General features: G+C 35.7%; 1 protein-coding gene across 2 annotated transcripts in view; it reads right to left on the bottom strand.

The window, feature by feature from the left end:
• NUP155 (nucleoporin 155) overlaps nt 1-14,839 on the bottom strand; it is a 53,841-nt gene that overhangs the window by 12,286 nt on the left and 26,716 nt on the right. Inside the window, exons 20-30 of one of the 2 annotated variants that reach the window (XM_036762229.1) lie at nt 13,934-14,049; nt 13,283-13,383; nt 12,080-12,210; nt 10,053-10,244; nt 8,981-9,119; nt 6,622-6,757; nt 5,933-6,086; nt 5,539-5,643; nt 4,941-5,095; nt 1,621-1,750; nt 577-690 (exon numbers count right to left, since the gene is read on the bottom strand). In XM_036762229.1, the coding sequence (XP_036618124.1) occupies nt 577-690; nt 1,621-1,750; nt 4,941-5,095; nt 5,539-5,643; nt 5,933-6,086; nt 6,622-6,757; nt 8,981-9,119; nt 10,053-10,244; nt 12,080-12,210; nt 13,283-13,383; nt 13,934-14,049 (1,473 nt within the window). Of the gene's footprint in view, nt 1-576; nt 691-1,620; nt 1,751-4,940; nt 5,096-5,538; nt 5,644-5,932; nt 6,087-6,621; nt 6,758-8,980; nt 9,120-10,052; nt 10,245-12,079; nt 12,214-13,282; nt 13,384-13,933; nt 14,050-14,839 lie in introns of both variants that reach the window. The other variant, XM_036762220.1, reaches the window with a different exon arrangement.

The raw sequence follows: 14,839 nt of genomic DNA on the forward strand, positions 1-14,839 counted from the left end.
GGAAATTCCTTCTTCAGAAAGTCCTACTTTAAAAAATATGCTAGGAGTTTATTTATTAAAGATAAATCACCTTTCCCAGACAGGAGTCTGAGAAACCATGGTACTGAAACAGTACTAATATAGGGTTCTCTAACCGAGAAACATAGATAATTCAAATTGGAAGGAAAGGTCATAGTCAAAAGTCTGAGTGGAAAAAGGTTGAAAAGCATATGAAAAAGTGAATGCTTCCAAAGGAAAGGGTGGAGGTTGGTAATTTTTTGTATTAAGAGATCTTTATGAAAAAACAAAGCAAAATTAGACAGATTTTCAGGGTTAGACTGCTCCTAAAAGGTATCAGGGTATTTTCCACTATGGTTGAAAAAGTCAACCTGCTTTTTTCAAATAAAGTAGTAGTTACCTCTAGAAATAACAGCAAGGTGATTCTGAACCATTAAACTTTCCTGGCCTTCAGACTCCAGGGAATCTTATTTTTTTTAATGGGATTCCCTGAAACCACGTAAACCAAATAACCTCATTTGGCATTTTGGCAAAAAATTTTAAAATCTCTACAATAGTTTTGTCTTTTTTTTTAATTACCTTGGTTATATCCATCAGCTCAGAATCTAGCTGTGAAATTGCATCTTGCACTGAAGAATGATGGGAATACTGCCTTTGTAATGTATCTTGTATCTGAAGCTGGATCCTAGCAACCTAGTTTTTTTAAAAAAAAAAAAAGGCATTTTTTGGTAAAATAACAGATACTTAAAGTTCTGAAAGGAAAATAATGAAGAAATAAAATCCTCCAGTAAACCAACAACTCTTTACCTTGTGGATCTCACAAAACCTATTATAAACAAAGCCGCTGTCTTATTATATAACTTGTATAACCCCTTAGAAAGGAAATATATAAAATTATTAAACAACAGCAACATCTCTCTTGACAGTTGTGATGTTATTTCATTAGTGTAGACAATCACTGCTGTAGAGTGAGACAGCTAGGTGGCAGTGTGGAGCTTGGAGTAAGGAAGACCTGAATTTAAATCCAGTGTCAGATACTTATTTAGCTGTGTGACCCTGGGTAGTCACTTAACCTCTTTGCCTCAGTTTCCTCAAATGCAAAATGTGGAAAATAGCACTACCTAACTCACAGTGTTGTTGAGAACACAGGGCCAGTACAAAATAGGCACTACATAAACACTTATTCTCTTCCCCGTGTCTCCTTCCACAAAGAGCTCCCAATGAGGAACTCTTATTTATGCAGGTCGTCGCCTTTTCCGAAATTTAGTCTTGAGAGAGGTGCCTGGAGTACTAAAAAGCTAAATCCCAAGGTCATACAGCCAGTACCTGTCAAACACATGACTGGAATCCAGGTCTTTCTGATAACGGAGGCCATACTACATCTATTATGCCACACTATGTACATCTCAATGTTGGTTATTAGCTAGATAACCCAAATGGTTGATTTAAAAAAACAAAAAAACTCCAGCATTTTTATTGCACTGAAACATGGACAAAAAAGAAAGAATAAAATTTGTGACTGCTACAGATCTACCACTTTATAGAACATAATTAAATAGCAAGGCAGACGCTTCCTGAAGTATGCGACATAATGAGAAGGCTTCAATGACTCATTTTCCTTACTTCCATCTTTTCTTCGAGTTCATGAAGGAATTCACCACCTGCAGCTATTGATGAAATGGCAGTGGAGCTTTTAGCACTAAGAATGGCACGAGCAATATATTCCAGACGCTGTTGAAGTGAAATTTCAGTACTGAAGGAAAAAAAAAAGTTGCTTTAAATTAGGTGCCTCAACCACCAAGGCCCATACGTTAAGATGAAGTAATGTGCCTAAAATGAACATAAAAGGGCATTCTAAACTACTGACAAGTAACTGTGAAAACTCATAGACAGTATTTCCTTAAAATATCCATCCATAAGATTTTATTATTTATTGTTTATTTTGGCTAAGCAACAAGCTATGCACTGTGGGGAATCTAAGAGCTGAATCAAACTTGGCTCCTAACCTCAAGCAGAGGCTGTACACTAGTCACAAAGAGTGTCAATTATAATAAGGAGTGACCATGGTAAAGCTTCTATAAACATTTTCTGAGTTAGTTACCCTAGCTAATTTCAAACTCTTCCTAAGCCTGCTTCTCAAAGGGATTTTTCCTCCTATCCTTCCTAAACATTTAAAAGTACGTATGAATGGAATGGGTTTTTTTTAAACAGAGGTTCATAGGAAAGGAGGACATGGTTCAGACTTCTGGCCTGGTGGCAGCTGATGATGAAACAATAGTATCAGAGCAGGTGTTGAAGTAACCCAGCAAAGAATAAACAAGTGGCTAGGATGAGCAAGTGACCTTAACTGTACTGTTCATCACCACCAATCACAGGCAGATTAAAAAAAAACGACTATTTTGCATGGATGGCATAATAAGGAAATGAAACAATAAACACCAAATTTAAATGTTTTATTTCCTATCTTCGCTGAAAACTTTTAATCATTTTCTCTTTTAGACTATTCACTCTGATTTTAGGTGTCCATCCATGCACCAAAATCAATATTTAATGTGATAATTACAGTAACATAAAACAATTTTTTATAATACCTATTTCCGAGATTCTCTAAAAGAGGTCACTTAGGAAAGGAATGGAATGGGATTCCATGACCAAAAAGACAATGAGCAGCCCTAATTTTTTACACAATAGGCACTTCTGGACTCTACAAAGGCTACACTGTATGCTCCTCCACATGGTGCACTGGGTGGATGCTAGTCTTGAAATCACGATGACTCAGGTCCAAATTCTGCCCTAAATATTTACTAATAAGTTGTGTGACCCTGCTCACCTAAGCCTTCTCTGCCTCAATTTCCTTATCTGGATCACGAGGATAATAATAGCGCCCATCTCCCAAGGATGTTGTGAAGATCAAATGAGATAATATATGTATAGCATTTTGCAAATCTTAAAGCACTCTGTAAGCATAAGCTGTACCCTTAAGGTAGATAATTGCTGTGTTGAAATGAACACTAATAATGCTGATTCTTGATTAGATAGTCCATGAATTAACTGTTAGGAGACTTCAAAGCTCATTAATTTTTTTTTCCTTTGGCTTCCTCCATTCTCCTCTTCAGATCAGTAGGTACAGGCAGCCTTCTCTACCCCTGGGAGGCTGGATTTGAGAGTTTCCACAGAGAATCTGAGCCATTGTGAATGTAAGAGGCAGGAAGGCTGGACTTAAGTTTGGGGTTCCATGTGCTCTTAAAGTAAAAACAAGATGATACAAAATTTCTTAAGGAAAGAGAATAAACTGACTACTTTAAGTAATGACCTGAGGGGTTCTAAAGATCTTGTTTCATCTTTTCTAAGAGGCCTGGTCCTTAGTAACCTCCTCTACCTTGACTCTGCCCAGCTTTAGCTCACTCGGCTCTGCCATGTGGAAGGCGGTGCAGCTGTATTTCAATGAGGGAAACTCCAAAAGCAAAGTGCAATGCTTCTTTCTCTTTTTGGGCCTTCACACCTAGTACACTATCATTTGCCACGGTTAAGGATGATACTAAAATACAAAAATATACACCATAAATTCCCACAAACCACAGAATTTAAAAGCATATTACTGCTGTGAGGAATATTTCATCATATGGCACAGGCCAAAAGCTTGGTTGAGCAGATTTTACCACAAATAGGTGAAATCCTGAACAGGCAACCTTAAGGGTATTTTCTAATGTCTTGCATATAAAAGTTGCTTAATAATTCTTGTTGCATTGACTTCTTTCCTCAATAAATTTATCCATTAAAATGGGGTTCTGATTATCTACATATTTATCTCATTTAACAACGAGAGGTGAATGCATGCAGGATTTACCTAAGTTTCACTGACATCAACATAAAAAAGCCTAGTTAAAATGGTCAAAATTTATTTGACACATCTTGTCATTATATAACTTGCCCTTACACTAACTGAACCATTTGGAGTTTGAATTACTGAACATTCAGAATTATATAATAATTAAAAAGAAATATAGTTAAATTACTTTTAAGCAAATCCAGCAGTTCTATTTAATAGCAACCAATAAAGAGTATTCTCAGGTAGATGGTCCTGAAAAGAACCACAGAATCCAAGGGTGGGAAGGAGGCTCTGAGGCTAACTAGAGTGGCCTCCACCTGACCCAAAACTTCCTTTACCACAGCCTCCAAAATGTGGCAACCCTGCACCTGCCTCCAGACATCCAATGAAGGAAAAGCCACTTCCTCCAGAAGTAGCCCAGCAAAACTTGTCTTTAAACAGCTTCCACCTATTGCTTCTGGTTGTTCCTGTGGGCCAAACAGAATAAGTCTCTTCCCTGCGCTACTCTCCCCCTACCCCCATTTCCACACGAAAACCTTTTAAATGCTTCAAAACTTCTCTCATGCCCCCACGAAGTCTTCACACTTTTAAAAATCTTTTCCTTATATGGCACATCCTCAAGTCCTCTCAATACCCTGCCTTTTAGAAAGGATCCAGTTAAGGCCTGGGCTAAGAAGAGTAGAGTAAAACCTGTTCAGTCATTTCAGTTGTCTCTGACTCTCTGTGACCCCATCTGAGATTTTCCTGGCACAGATACTGGAGAGGTTTGCCATTTCCTTCTCCAGCTTATTTTACATATGAGAAACTGAGGCAAACTTACCCAGGGTCACACAGCTAGGGAGTTTCCGAGGCCAGATCTGAACTCAGGAAGATGAGTCTTCCTGACTCCGGGCCCAGCACTCTGTGAACTATGGCACCACCTAGCTGTCCATATGTTCATAGGTGTGTAGGAAAAAGGCAAATTTCAGCTCGAGCCACTCCAAGTGACCATGAATCCTAAGTTAGTAGCACCTGAATGACTAAAGTTTTAGTGTTCTTCTAAAACTTCAGTGTCATTTCAGAATTAATGAGATTTTTAATTATTTCTCCCACTGAAACAAAACCTTTTACATACCTATGCATATCAGCTAGTTTAGCCAACACTCGAGCAGCATTACTAAAACTCCTGTTCTTCTCAAAGTATCTCCAGAGTAAATCCATATAACGGACTTTGTTTTGATCAACCTTGGCCATACGGACCAGATGTGGCTCCAGAAATGGGGAAACAATCTGGAAGATTCAGAAAGTCAGTTAAAAGCATTTACTAATTGTTGAATATGCACGCACCATTGAAACAAAATTGCAAAATACACAATATCTTTTAATGTGTAATTGTATCCCATTAAGGAACTCAGAAACGTAAAAATAAAATCTTAAAGAATAAGTAGAAAAAGGAGACAATCTTCATTAAAAAGGCCTTTTAAAAATATAACGTAAGTTCATGAATAGCAATGCTGCTCTTAACAGGTAGTTCCCTACTGTATTTGAAGCAGGTCATACCGTGATACTTAGACATAGCCAGTTGCACACATACACACTGAGAAAAGACACAAATTTGTTCCATATTAACAGGTTATGAGAGAACACAATTCCCAATTCTTAAACATGTACTTAGGTATGCGCAACCCTTACACTAATGAAAGAATTGAAGCATGAATGAAAACCCCTCTTACCTGCAGCAGTTTGTCTGCAAGGTCCGCTTGTATCAGCCAGTTGTAAAGAGCAATGCTAAAAAGTTCATCTTTAGACCGTTGAGCCAATCTAAGCATTTGTTCAAACTAAAGGACAGCAAATACACAATGAAAATATAGTAAAAATTCAATGATTGAGATCATCTGGTATATATGCACACACACACACCAGTTTAGTCATAACCATTATGAATAAACAGAAATCTGAGGTTTCTTCAGAGCCTGGAATGGACAGTAGTGTAGTTAATTAATGGCTCTGATACAATGCAAGTCCATCTATGCTGGGATCACTTGAGGTGCAATTTCGAAGAGATATGCTTTCCCCAAGACTTCCTACACACCTCCACAAACTCTGTTTCAAAAACTGACTCCTTACATGATGTCCTGCTTCTTCATTACTCAACATGTTGGGGTCTGACGACAAAACTGGAGGACCTGGCTTTTTAGGGACACTGGGAGACTGAGGAGCAGCTTTACTCTGATTGACAAGTTCCTGAAGTGTATCTGTAATGCACTTGTAGCTATTCAATCTGTAAAAATTTATAAGACATCATAGACATTTAGACACTGGCTTAAATTTTATTCATGTAATTTAAGTAAACATTTCAATTTGAGAAAAATTAATAGAGATACGTATGAATAAAATTATACAGTTTATACTTTTATTTTGTACTAAAAGAACTACAAGTTACACAGTGATTTTTTTTCAAACATACTTGCAAATTCCTTTTCAAACATAAAAGCTGATGATATAATAAAAACAAATACCAAAAATGTCTCAAGTACTTTGGCATAGCTTATAAAACTTTCTTTGTGTGCTTTTCTTCAACAGGTATCCAACACTGTGCAGGCTTTTAGAAGCCCTATCCTAAATTTACAAAATAAATTAGAACAGAAACTAACTTCAAATTATTACTAAAAATACAATTCATGATGAAGTAAAAAATGTTTTTAATAAACATATGTAGGTGTATTAAAACCAAACTGTTTCAAATGTGAAAACAATAACAAAAAACAGTACGTATAACCCTGATAAACCATTAGGATTGTCAGCTGTCAACTTGCCTCTCTTGGAAAGCCTGCAGTCCCACAGTATCCTCTTCTGGTTCTCCATGTTTATAGAAATGGAGTCCAAGACCCTGAGGATCTTTTTTCTCAGCAGCAGTGAGAGAGAGTTCCACAACACCCTCATAAAAACGCACTAATGGAAAGGAAAAATGAGTTTGGGGATTATATTGATTAGCTGGCTATGAATCATGGAAAACCACACCTGAAGAATCCAAACTGCAGGTCATCCAAAGGAAAATAGATGCATGGTGGGTGCGAAAAGGCTGCAGCATTTTATCAAATGATGGAGAATACACAAAAAACAGAAAAGGTATCATTGAACAGATATATAACCAGACAAATGAGACAGGTGGCCTAGTGGATAGTGTTGGACTTGGAGTCAGGAAAACCTGAGTTCAAATCCTTCATCAGACATTTATTCCTGTGCTATCCTAGCCAGCATCAATTTCCTCATCTGTAAAATGGGGAAAACAGCATTTATCTTATCAGGTTGATATAACGATCAAATGACAAAATAGATAAAAAGCGAGAAAATAAAGTACTTTGCAAACTTCAAAATGCTATGTAACTGTTAGCTGCCATTGGAAAAAAAGGGTCCATGACTCAATGACTAACCATGATTTGAGAGAACCAGTGATAAAGAATGCTACCCATTTCCTGACAGAGAAGTGACAGGCTAAATTTGCAGAATGTGACACATTTTTGGACACAGTCAACAGAGGAATCTGTTTACTTGACTTTGCATGTTTCTTGTTATTTTTTTAAGTGGGAAGGGGAGAAAGAAGGACAAAAAAGATTATTAAGAAATTAATTAAAATACATTACAATAATTTTAAAATATGTAAAATATTTTTAAGATATGATGGACCAATCATGAAGTGCCAGGCTGGATAGCTTTTGTACTGCACTGCAACCCCCAGGAAGGGAAGGTGAGGATGGTTTGTGATCAGTACCACTGAAAAAAGCAACCAGCTAAGAGAACACAGCTTCCCAAGCATACAAAAGTAATATATTATCTACAAACTTCACCATCTGGTATCTTGGTGTCATCATCAACACAATTAACATCATCAAAAATTGGTTCTTTTGTGTTCCACAGATGGCATGATTCAAAGTACAAATACCCAAGAAGATTAAATACATTTCACAAAATTTTTTCCTACTTTTTAGTGTCTTAAAATTTTAGTGTATCTGTGGTTTTTAATTCCTTGTTGGGGATGAAGAAATTCAAAACCATTCTCTACTTAACATCCTCCCTCCTAAACTGGATCCTCCTCCTGATTTTGTGAGTAACACCATCAATCTTCTATTTTATTTTTAACGCTGTCTTTCATGCTTTTCTCCCTCACCTTTCATATCTAGTCCTGCCAATTAAGTCCTGCCCGATCAAGTTCTGCCAATATTACTCTCTCAACATCCACATCTGTTCCCTATTTTAATGTTACCACCTTAGTAAAGGCTCTCATCACTTACCTTTAATAATGAATAAACATTTTAAAATGGCTCACTATTTATTCCCCAAAACTTCCTGCACTAAGCTTTCCCATTTTTGCGTCTCTGATGAAGATGCTTCCCAAGCTCAAGATGTCTACTCTCTTCTAACTCTGCTAAATTCCTTTCTGTTTTTATATGAACTTTCTAACCATTACTCAATTGGCGATTACTTCCCTCTTGAACTGCACATACCACTTTATGCTGCACTTCTCTTAAGGGCTCACTGTATATTATTTTACATTTAGCTCTCTATTGCTCTTTCTTACCCTCCTCTACAGAGTGCCCAGGACTGTAAGCTCCATGAGAGAAGGGACTTGTCTATTGTTTCTCCCAGTGGCTATAACAATGCTCTGTCAAACTACAGGCACATCAATAAATATTGGCTGAATGGAATATAAACCCTAACTGTCTATCAAGTAAAATAAGGAACACTTTGGAGAAATTCAAAACATCATCATCTAATGTCTAAAAATTCAATTTTAAAATGTTTTTAAAACCTAAGAAAACACATACATATAGAAAAAGTAGTTTGTTTAGACCAAGGTGGAAAAAGGAATAGGGTGTAAAGTTTCAACTGTCAAAACAAAAAAGCACTGAAATGTTTGCAGAAAGCAGTGCCAATGTCACACAATCGTTGGAATCAATACAGGGCACACTTTGATGACACAATATTAGGTTCACTAGAATGGAGGAGGGTGAAGATCATATACCTAGCACAACTAAACTAAAGGTTCAGTTCCTTATCTACTTCATCAAGATGCTCTCCAATCATAACTTCCCTCATTTGTTGTTCTCTCTGTATTCTATTATCCACCCTTGATCCTGCATATTAAAAAAATATAAAAGACACTTTGCATCTCACCTTGTCTATACTGAGCACAAACATTGGAAAGATCCACTTGATTACTAATTTTCTGATATTCCTTCAGTGATTCCCTTAACATTCTTTCCTTTTCAGGTTTGCTTTGAACTTGTCGGGAGCGCTGAAGAAGCTCATTTGCCTAAACATAAATAGATAATCATACTATGCAAAAATATGTACAATGTAAAGAAATATTCCAACATCTTCAATCTAGGATAGGACACACACCTTGCTCTATTATCATTAAAACGTAAAAAATTTACAAATTTGATTCTTCAATACAGTGTTAGGCAGAAAGGAAGCCATTTGATAAAAGATCTTTAATAAAAATTAAAAAATCAAAATTATGTTTGGTATCCCTAGATAAAAGTTACAAAGACAACTTTATAATCTTTTTTACCTAGAGGAAGAATGAATATTCCTTTAATTCAATATATGCGTAGATTATGAATAAAAGCCTACATGTTTGATGATAGGTATCTTTGAATTCCCATTTATAAAAAAGGGAGCATAATAATGGCATTATCTATCTCACAGGGTTATTTCAAGAAATTATAATAAAGAAAATGACAACCATTTATATAGTCCTTTATAGTCTGAAGATGCATTACATAAATTATTTCATTTCAGCTTCATAAGGTAGGCACTACAGATATTATTATCAACAATGTTTTATAGAAAAGCACTTTGTAAATCAAAAAGGGCTATATAAATGTGAGTTATTAATAAATATAATTTCATTATTATTAAGTATACTTTCTAATATTTGGTTAAAATTAATTTTTACTGCAACTCCGACTTGTCCTTTTAAGTGTTTTATGTTTTAATTTCAGGCATTCAGATATAAATACATTTTTTTGGTATAAAACAGAAACATTTTAAGATAAATTCTTAAGTCCTCTTTACATTTTAAATCATCTAGTCTAACAAATTCATTATAAAGAAAAGAAAAATGAAGCTCAGAGAAGTAAAGCATATAGAATGTTCAAGGTCATACAACTGACTCATATCTAGTGCCCTACTAACCAGAAACATCTTCCTAAATCCTGGATCCTTTTGTTAATGCTCATACCTTGGAACAAATTGCATCATCTGTGCTATATAGAAGAGGGCAGATGTCTTGTAAGTGTGAACTGATGCCATCAACAGCAGCATTATCTCTGATATAACAGTTGATAAGAGAAGCAATCAATGCTCCAGTCAGCTCTTTGTCTCTAATGACTAGGTCTTTGAAAGTAGTGATCTTCAATTGCTCTTGAAATTCCTAGAAGAAAAAAAAATACCACTCCATATTTGAAAAGTAGAGAAGTGGCACACTATATATAATCTTGCTTGGAAGTGTGCACAAATTTCTCTCCAGTGGATAAAAAGCCCCAAACACCAACTAAATTCATAATACAAAGGAAATGCCATCATTCTTAAACAAACCATAAAATCACTGCATTTGAACTAGAAGAAACCTTACAGGACCAAGACACCCCTCCCCCACTTTGCGGATGAGAAAACAAAGGCATGGAAATATTAATTTTTCCAACCTTGGTAGTCTGGGACTAAAGCCCAGGCTCCTGGCTACCAGTCAACTTTTTTGAACACATTTTTACAGTCTGTTGGTTATCTATCCTAACTGGGTAACAACAGGAATCCAGGGAGTCCAAAAACATTGAACAATTCAAAAATTCTCCACATTTATCTTTCTGATTCATTATGTGACTGTGATGGGGCTGGGGGGAGGGGGGAGTGTAACAACAATGCAGCTTGTAGTTGTTGTGGAGGTATAAGGCCAATAACACCAGCACACAGGAGGGCTGCTAGTACAGGTTCTTCGATCTGCTTTTCTAAGGAAAGCAACTTTAAGGGGTTTACAATCTCACTTTAATTAAACTACACACACACACACACACACACACACACACCATTCACTTAGTTCAGGGGGAAAAGTCAGCACCCTGAACTTCAGAGCAAACAGAAATTACAAGCAGAAATTATATAAAGAGAGCAAATAACACAAATCAGCAGACAGGGCTTTTAACTCTGTCCACAGCAATATATACATAGTTACCAGAAAGAGAAGCACCAACAGCTGGGTTTTCAAAGCTGGGGGGCTCCTTAACGGCTATCGAGAGTCTTGTCTGGCCAAATCACACAAACACTCTTCCAATGAGTGAGCCCCAAATCAAAATGCTAACCTCAGAGTATATATACACTTCTTCAGGGTCAGAGGGTGTCACAACCATGTGACTCAAAGTCATGTAACTTAGACTTTCTTGTAACTTAAGCAGGTCATCAAAGACTCTTGATTCAATCAAAGACTCTTGATTGAAACAAAGGCAAGATTCAATGAAAGGCACTTGATTGCCTGATTTTTGCCTTGATTGCCAAAAGAAAAAAACAGCAAAAAGTCCCATTTTGCTTGCCCTTACAGGAGAGGAGCAGGTAATTACATATTCCATATATAGGCTATTATTTACTTTGCATTTCCAAAGCACACACCATATGATGATGAAGGAAGGAAGTCCAGAAGACTGGTGACAGAGAAAACTAGCCAGAGATAGCCCTCAGATAAATTACAAACCGAATACTGCATTGCTGGTATGTTATAAATAACCTTAAAGCCTACCTCAAACTATAATGCATGCTAAATAAAGCTAAAAACTATTATTTAGGTTAGCACTGAACAAATAATTGTTTTCATTAATAAGCAGAGTATCTCTGATGAAATGCCACCTTGAGTTTTCTAAACTTCAAAGAGTAAGAATCTATCCAAAAAAAGAATTTTACCCGAGAAATAAGGAATATTAATAATCCTTTCTAAAAACTCTTACTTAGGGGAAGGAATCACAGTGAACCAGAATAATACGGACAGACAGACAGAATGACAGACAGAGACACAGACAGCCAGACACACACTCATTCAAAGGTCAGTTTTTATAACCAGTAACCATGCTTCACACTATTTTGGGATGATCATTCTCAAACATCATTATTGTAAATTAATCAAATCTCCAAAATAACTGACTCCTCTAAATTGTAAATAAATGTCAAGCATATCTGAAGAAACAATATGAACTCTTCTGTTAATGTTACATGAACAAAAAATACCTTCTGAAGCTCTCCTACAATGACGGTGAACTGATGTTCGCACAGGAGTTTCCATAGAGCCAAAGCCTGGTATGATTTGCGAACCAACTGCTGGATCCCCTGCAGTGAAATTTTTTCACTCACTTGAGCCTCTGCTGGAAAAATAAAACTTAGGGAGTTCCATAATAAAGATCAATGTAAAATAGTATAGCGGTGAAATCATGTGGGCAGAGAATGACAATGAAGCCAGTGGAGCAGCCATTCTTCACCTTTTCTGGGCCATAGACCTCTCTGACACTCTGGAGAAGCCCTTCTCAGAATGTCTTAAAATACGTAAGATGAAATTCTAAGTATTTCAAAGGAAAGCAATTATATTGAAAAACATTTATTAAAATATTTAAAAAATTAGTTCAGGGACCCATGGTTAAGAACACTTATGTTTTACAGTTGCTGACATTAGATTTCTAAGATGTTTCAGGAGCTGCTATGACGGCATACCACAGGACACTATCACTAACATAAAATGAAAATTGTAAGAGCAGGGACAATGCTCATCCCCTGGAAAACTCTTATAGTCAGAACATTTGATTAATATGCATAGGATTCAATGGCTGGTGAGTTTTTACAAAATTGGAGCTTCTTAGAAGGCATCATATATCCATCCTATGGTTGTGAACATTTTATTATTACTCCAAAAGTAGAAATTCTGCATCCTAATTTTTTTTTTTTGCTTTTCATTTGGATATCACTTGCTGGGGCCATGTCATTGTTGGCTAAGTACCTCCACCAAAGTGAAAGCAAAAAAAAAGATAAGGTTGAAATCCGTATAGGTTTATTTTGTGTATGACACAAAATCTTAGCAGGATAAAACTTTTACTTTTTAAAAAAGTATGATTACATTTTTTAGAAAAAGATTTTAATGGAAATGAATGTAAAAGCACTTTGAAAAATACTTTACAGATAACAGGTTATCATCATTAACTGCAGTTTATCCCAGTAACTAGGAACATGACAGCAGTTTTATGCTGTCGTGTGAATGACTTAAATTCACTCATTCCAATCTACTAGAGAGGGCTCAGGCCCTCTTTTATCTTTGTTTCTCTCAAACCAAACACAGAACTTTGTACAAATCAGGAAATTAATATCTGTTAATTGGCAAATCTGACTAACTGGGACTCTAGACTAGAGAGATGCATGTTTAATTTTGCAAGAATAGTAACATACCATGGAATTTCCTCTGTAATTCCTGTTGCATTTGTTGAGAACTTCCATTTTCAGGACGCATGAACCCAATCAGCCTCTGTTGCACTCTGGCAGGGGTAGTACTAAAATTGGAATAAAAAATTTAGGCAGCTGAAATAAATGTGGAAATTTCATTGAATTACATTAATTTTTCCTTCACCGTTGAAGTTCCAAAGATTTAGTATAAAGAAGGGTGGCAAAAGAGGGTATAAAAGAGTATGCTATCAGAGCTATATGCCCCCTTTAATATTCCCAAGGAAATGAAATTACAAGAAACTGAGAGAAAAATAATAAAACATGTCAAATATTTGGCCATGAACACAAACTCAAAAGATATACAAAAGATAAAATGAAGACTGCATGACAATTTTGGCAGAAATCAAGGTGAAATGAATTAAATGAAGTAAAATTCCTTGCTAATATTTAGGTGAAACAATATAGTAGACCCACCTTATCTAAGGATGATTGGTACTGGGAAAATACCATTTAAAGTGAATTTGTTTTTAAGACATGGACCAATATTTTATAGTAAATAGTGAAAAGATGGTTTGAATGAAACTTTATACTTAAAAATGAAACAAAAATGGTTAATTTAAAACAAAAAATTTTCTAAAAGACAAATTTTGTTCTTACTGTGGGTTCCCTATGGGTCCACCTGCAAACTGTGAATTTCTGTCCAGAAATTCCTGCAAACCTTTTAGTTCCTGTAGCACTGATTCTAGCAGCTGAGGTGGTACGCTACTTTCAATCTACAAATAAGAGGAACATTTTAAAAAGGTGAAAAACTTTACATTACAAAATAAAATATGTAGAGTTAACTTGAACAGTCAGTGTTGAATAAAAATAACTTGATGAGTTCGCTGCAAGAAGCAAGATTTTCAGAAACAACAAAGGAAGCTACCCACTGATTAATACTGAGACTAGAACAAAGGGGTTAGTACATAAACAAATATGGAAATACAATAACATCAGAGCTGAAAAGATGACAGATAACTTTTGGTTAAAAAAAAAAAGACAAGCAAAAAAGAAGTATGTTGGGTTTATATTTGTAAATCAATCAATAAACATTTATTAAGCACCTACTATGTGTCAGGCACTGTGCTAAGTGCTGGGGATACACAAAGAGATTTCCAGGTCACTTCAGCTGTGTGTCATCATCTATAAAATAAAGATTTTGGCCCTCATGACCTGTAAGATCTCTAAGACTCTGATTCTAATCTGATGGAGTACAAAGGTCAACAAGACAGTTCCAATTCTACAATCTTTAGCAGTGGATAAAAGAGGATATCTGAAAGGTCATCAACTCAATACAACTAGAAGATATCTCTACATATACATGTGAATATGTGTATATGTATATACACACACATATATGTATATAATGTACATGGATTCTCTAAAAAAAAAATTTAAACTTTTATATTTAAATTGTTTTAATTTGAGATAAATCATGAGGTACAAACACGCAAAAATGTTTCTCATTTAAAAGCCTAATACATACTATGTTCAGACATAGCTACTGTATCAATTTGGTTCCTT

This window comes from Trichosurus vulpecula, chromosome 1 (genome assembly GCF_011100635.1).
Source record: "Trichosurus vulpecula isolate mTriVul1 chromosome 1, mTriVul1.pri, whole genome shotgun sequence".
Classification (NCBI taxonomy): domain Eukaryota; kingdom Metazoa; phylum Chordata; class Mammalia; order Diprotodontia; family Phalangeridae; genus Trichosurus; species Trichosurus vulpecula.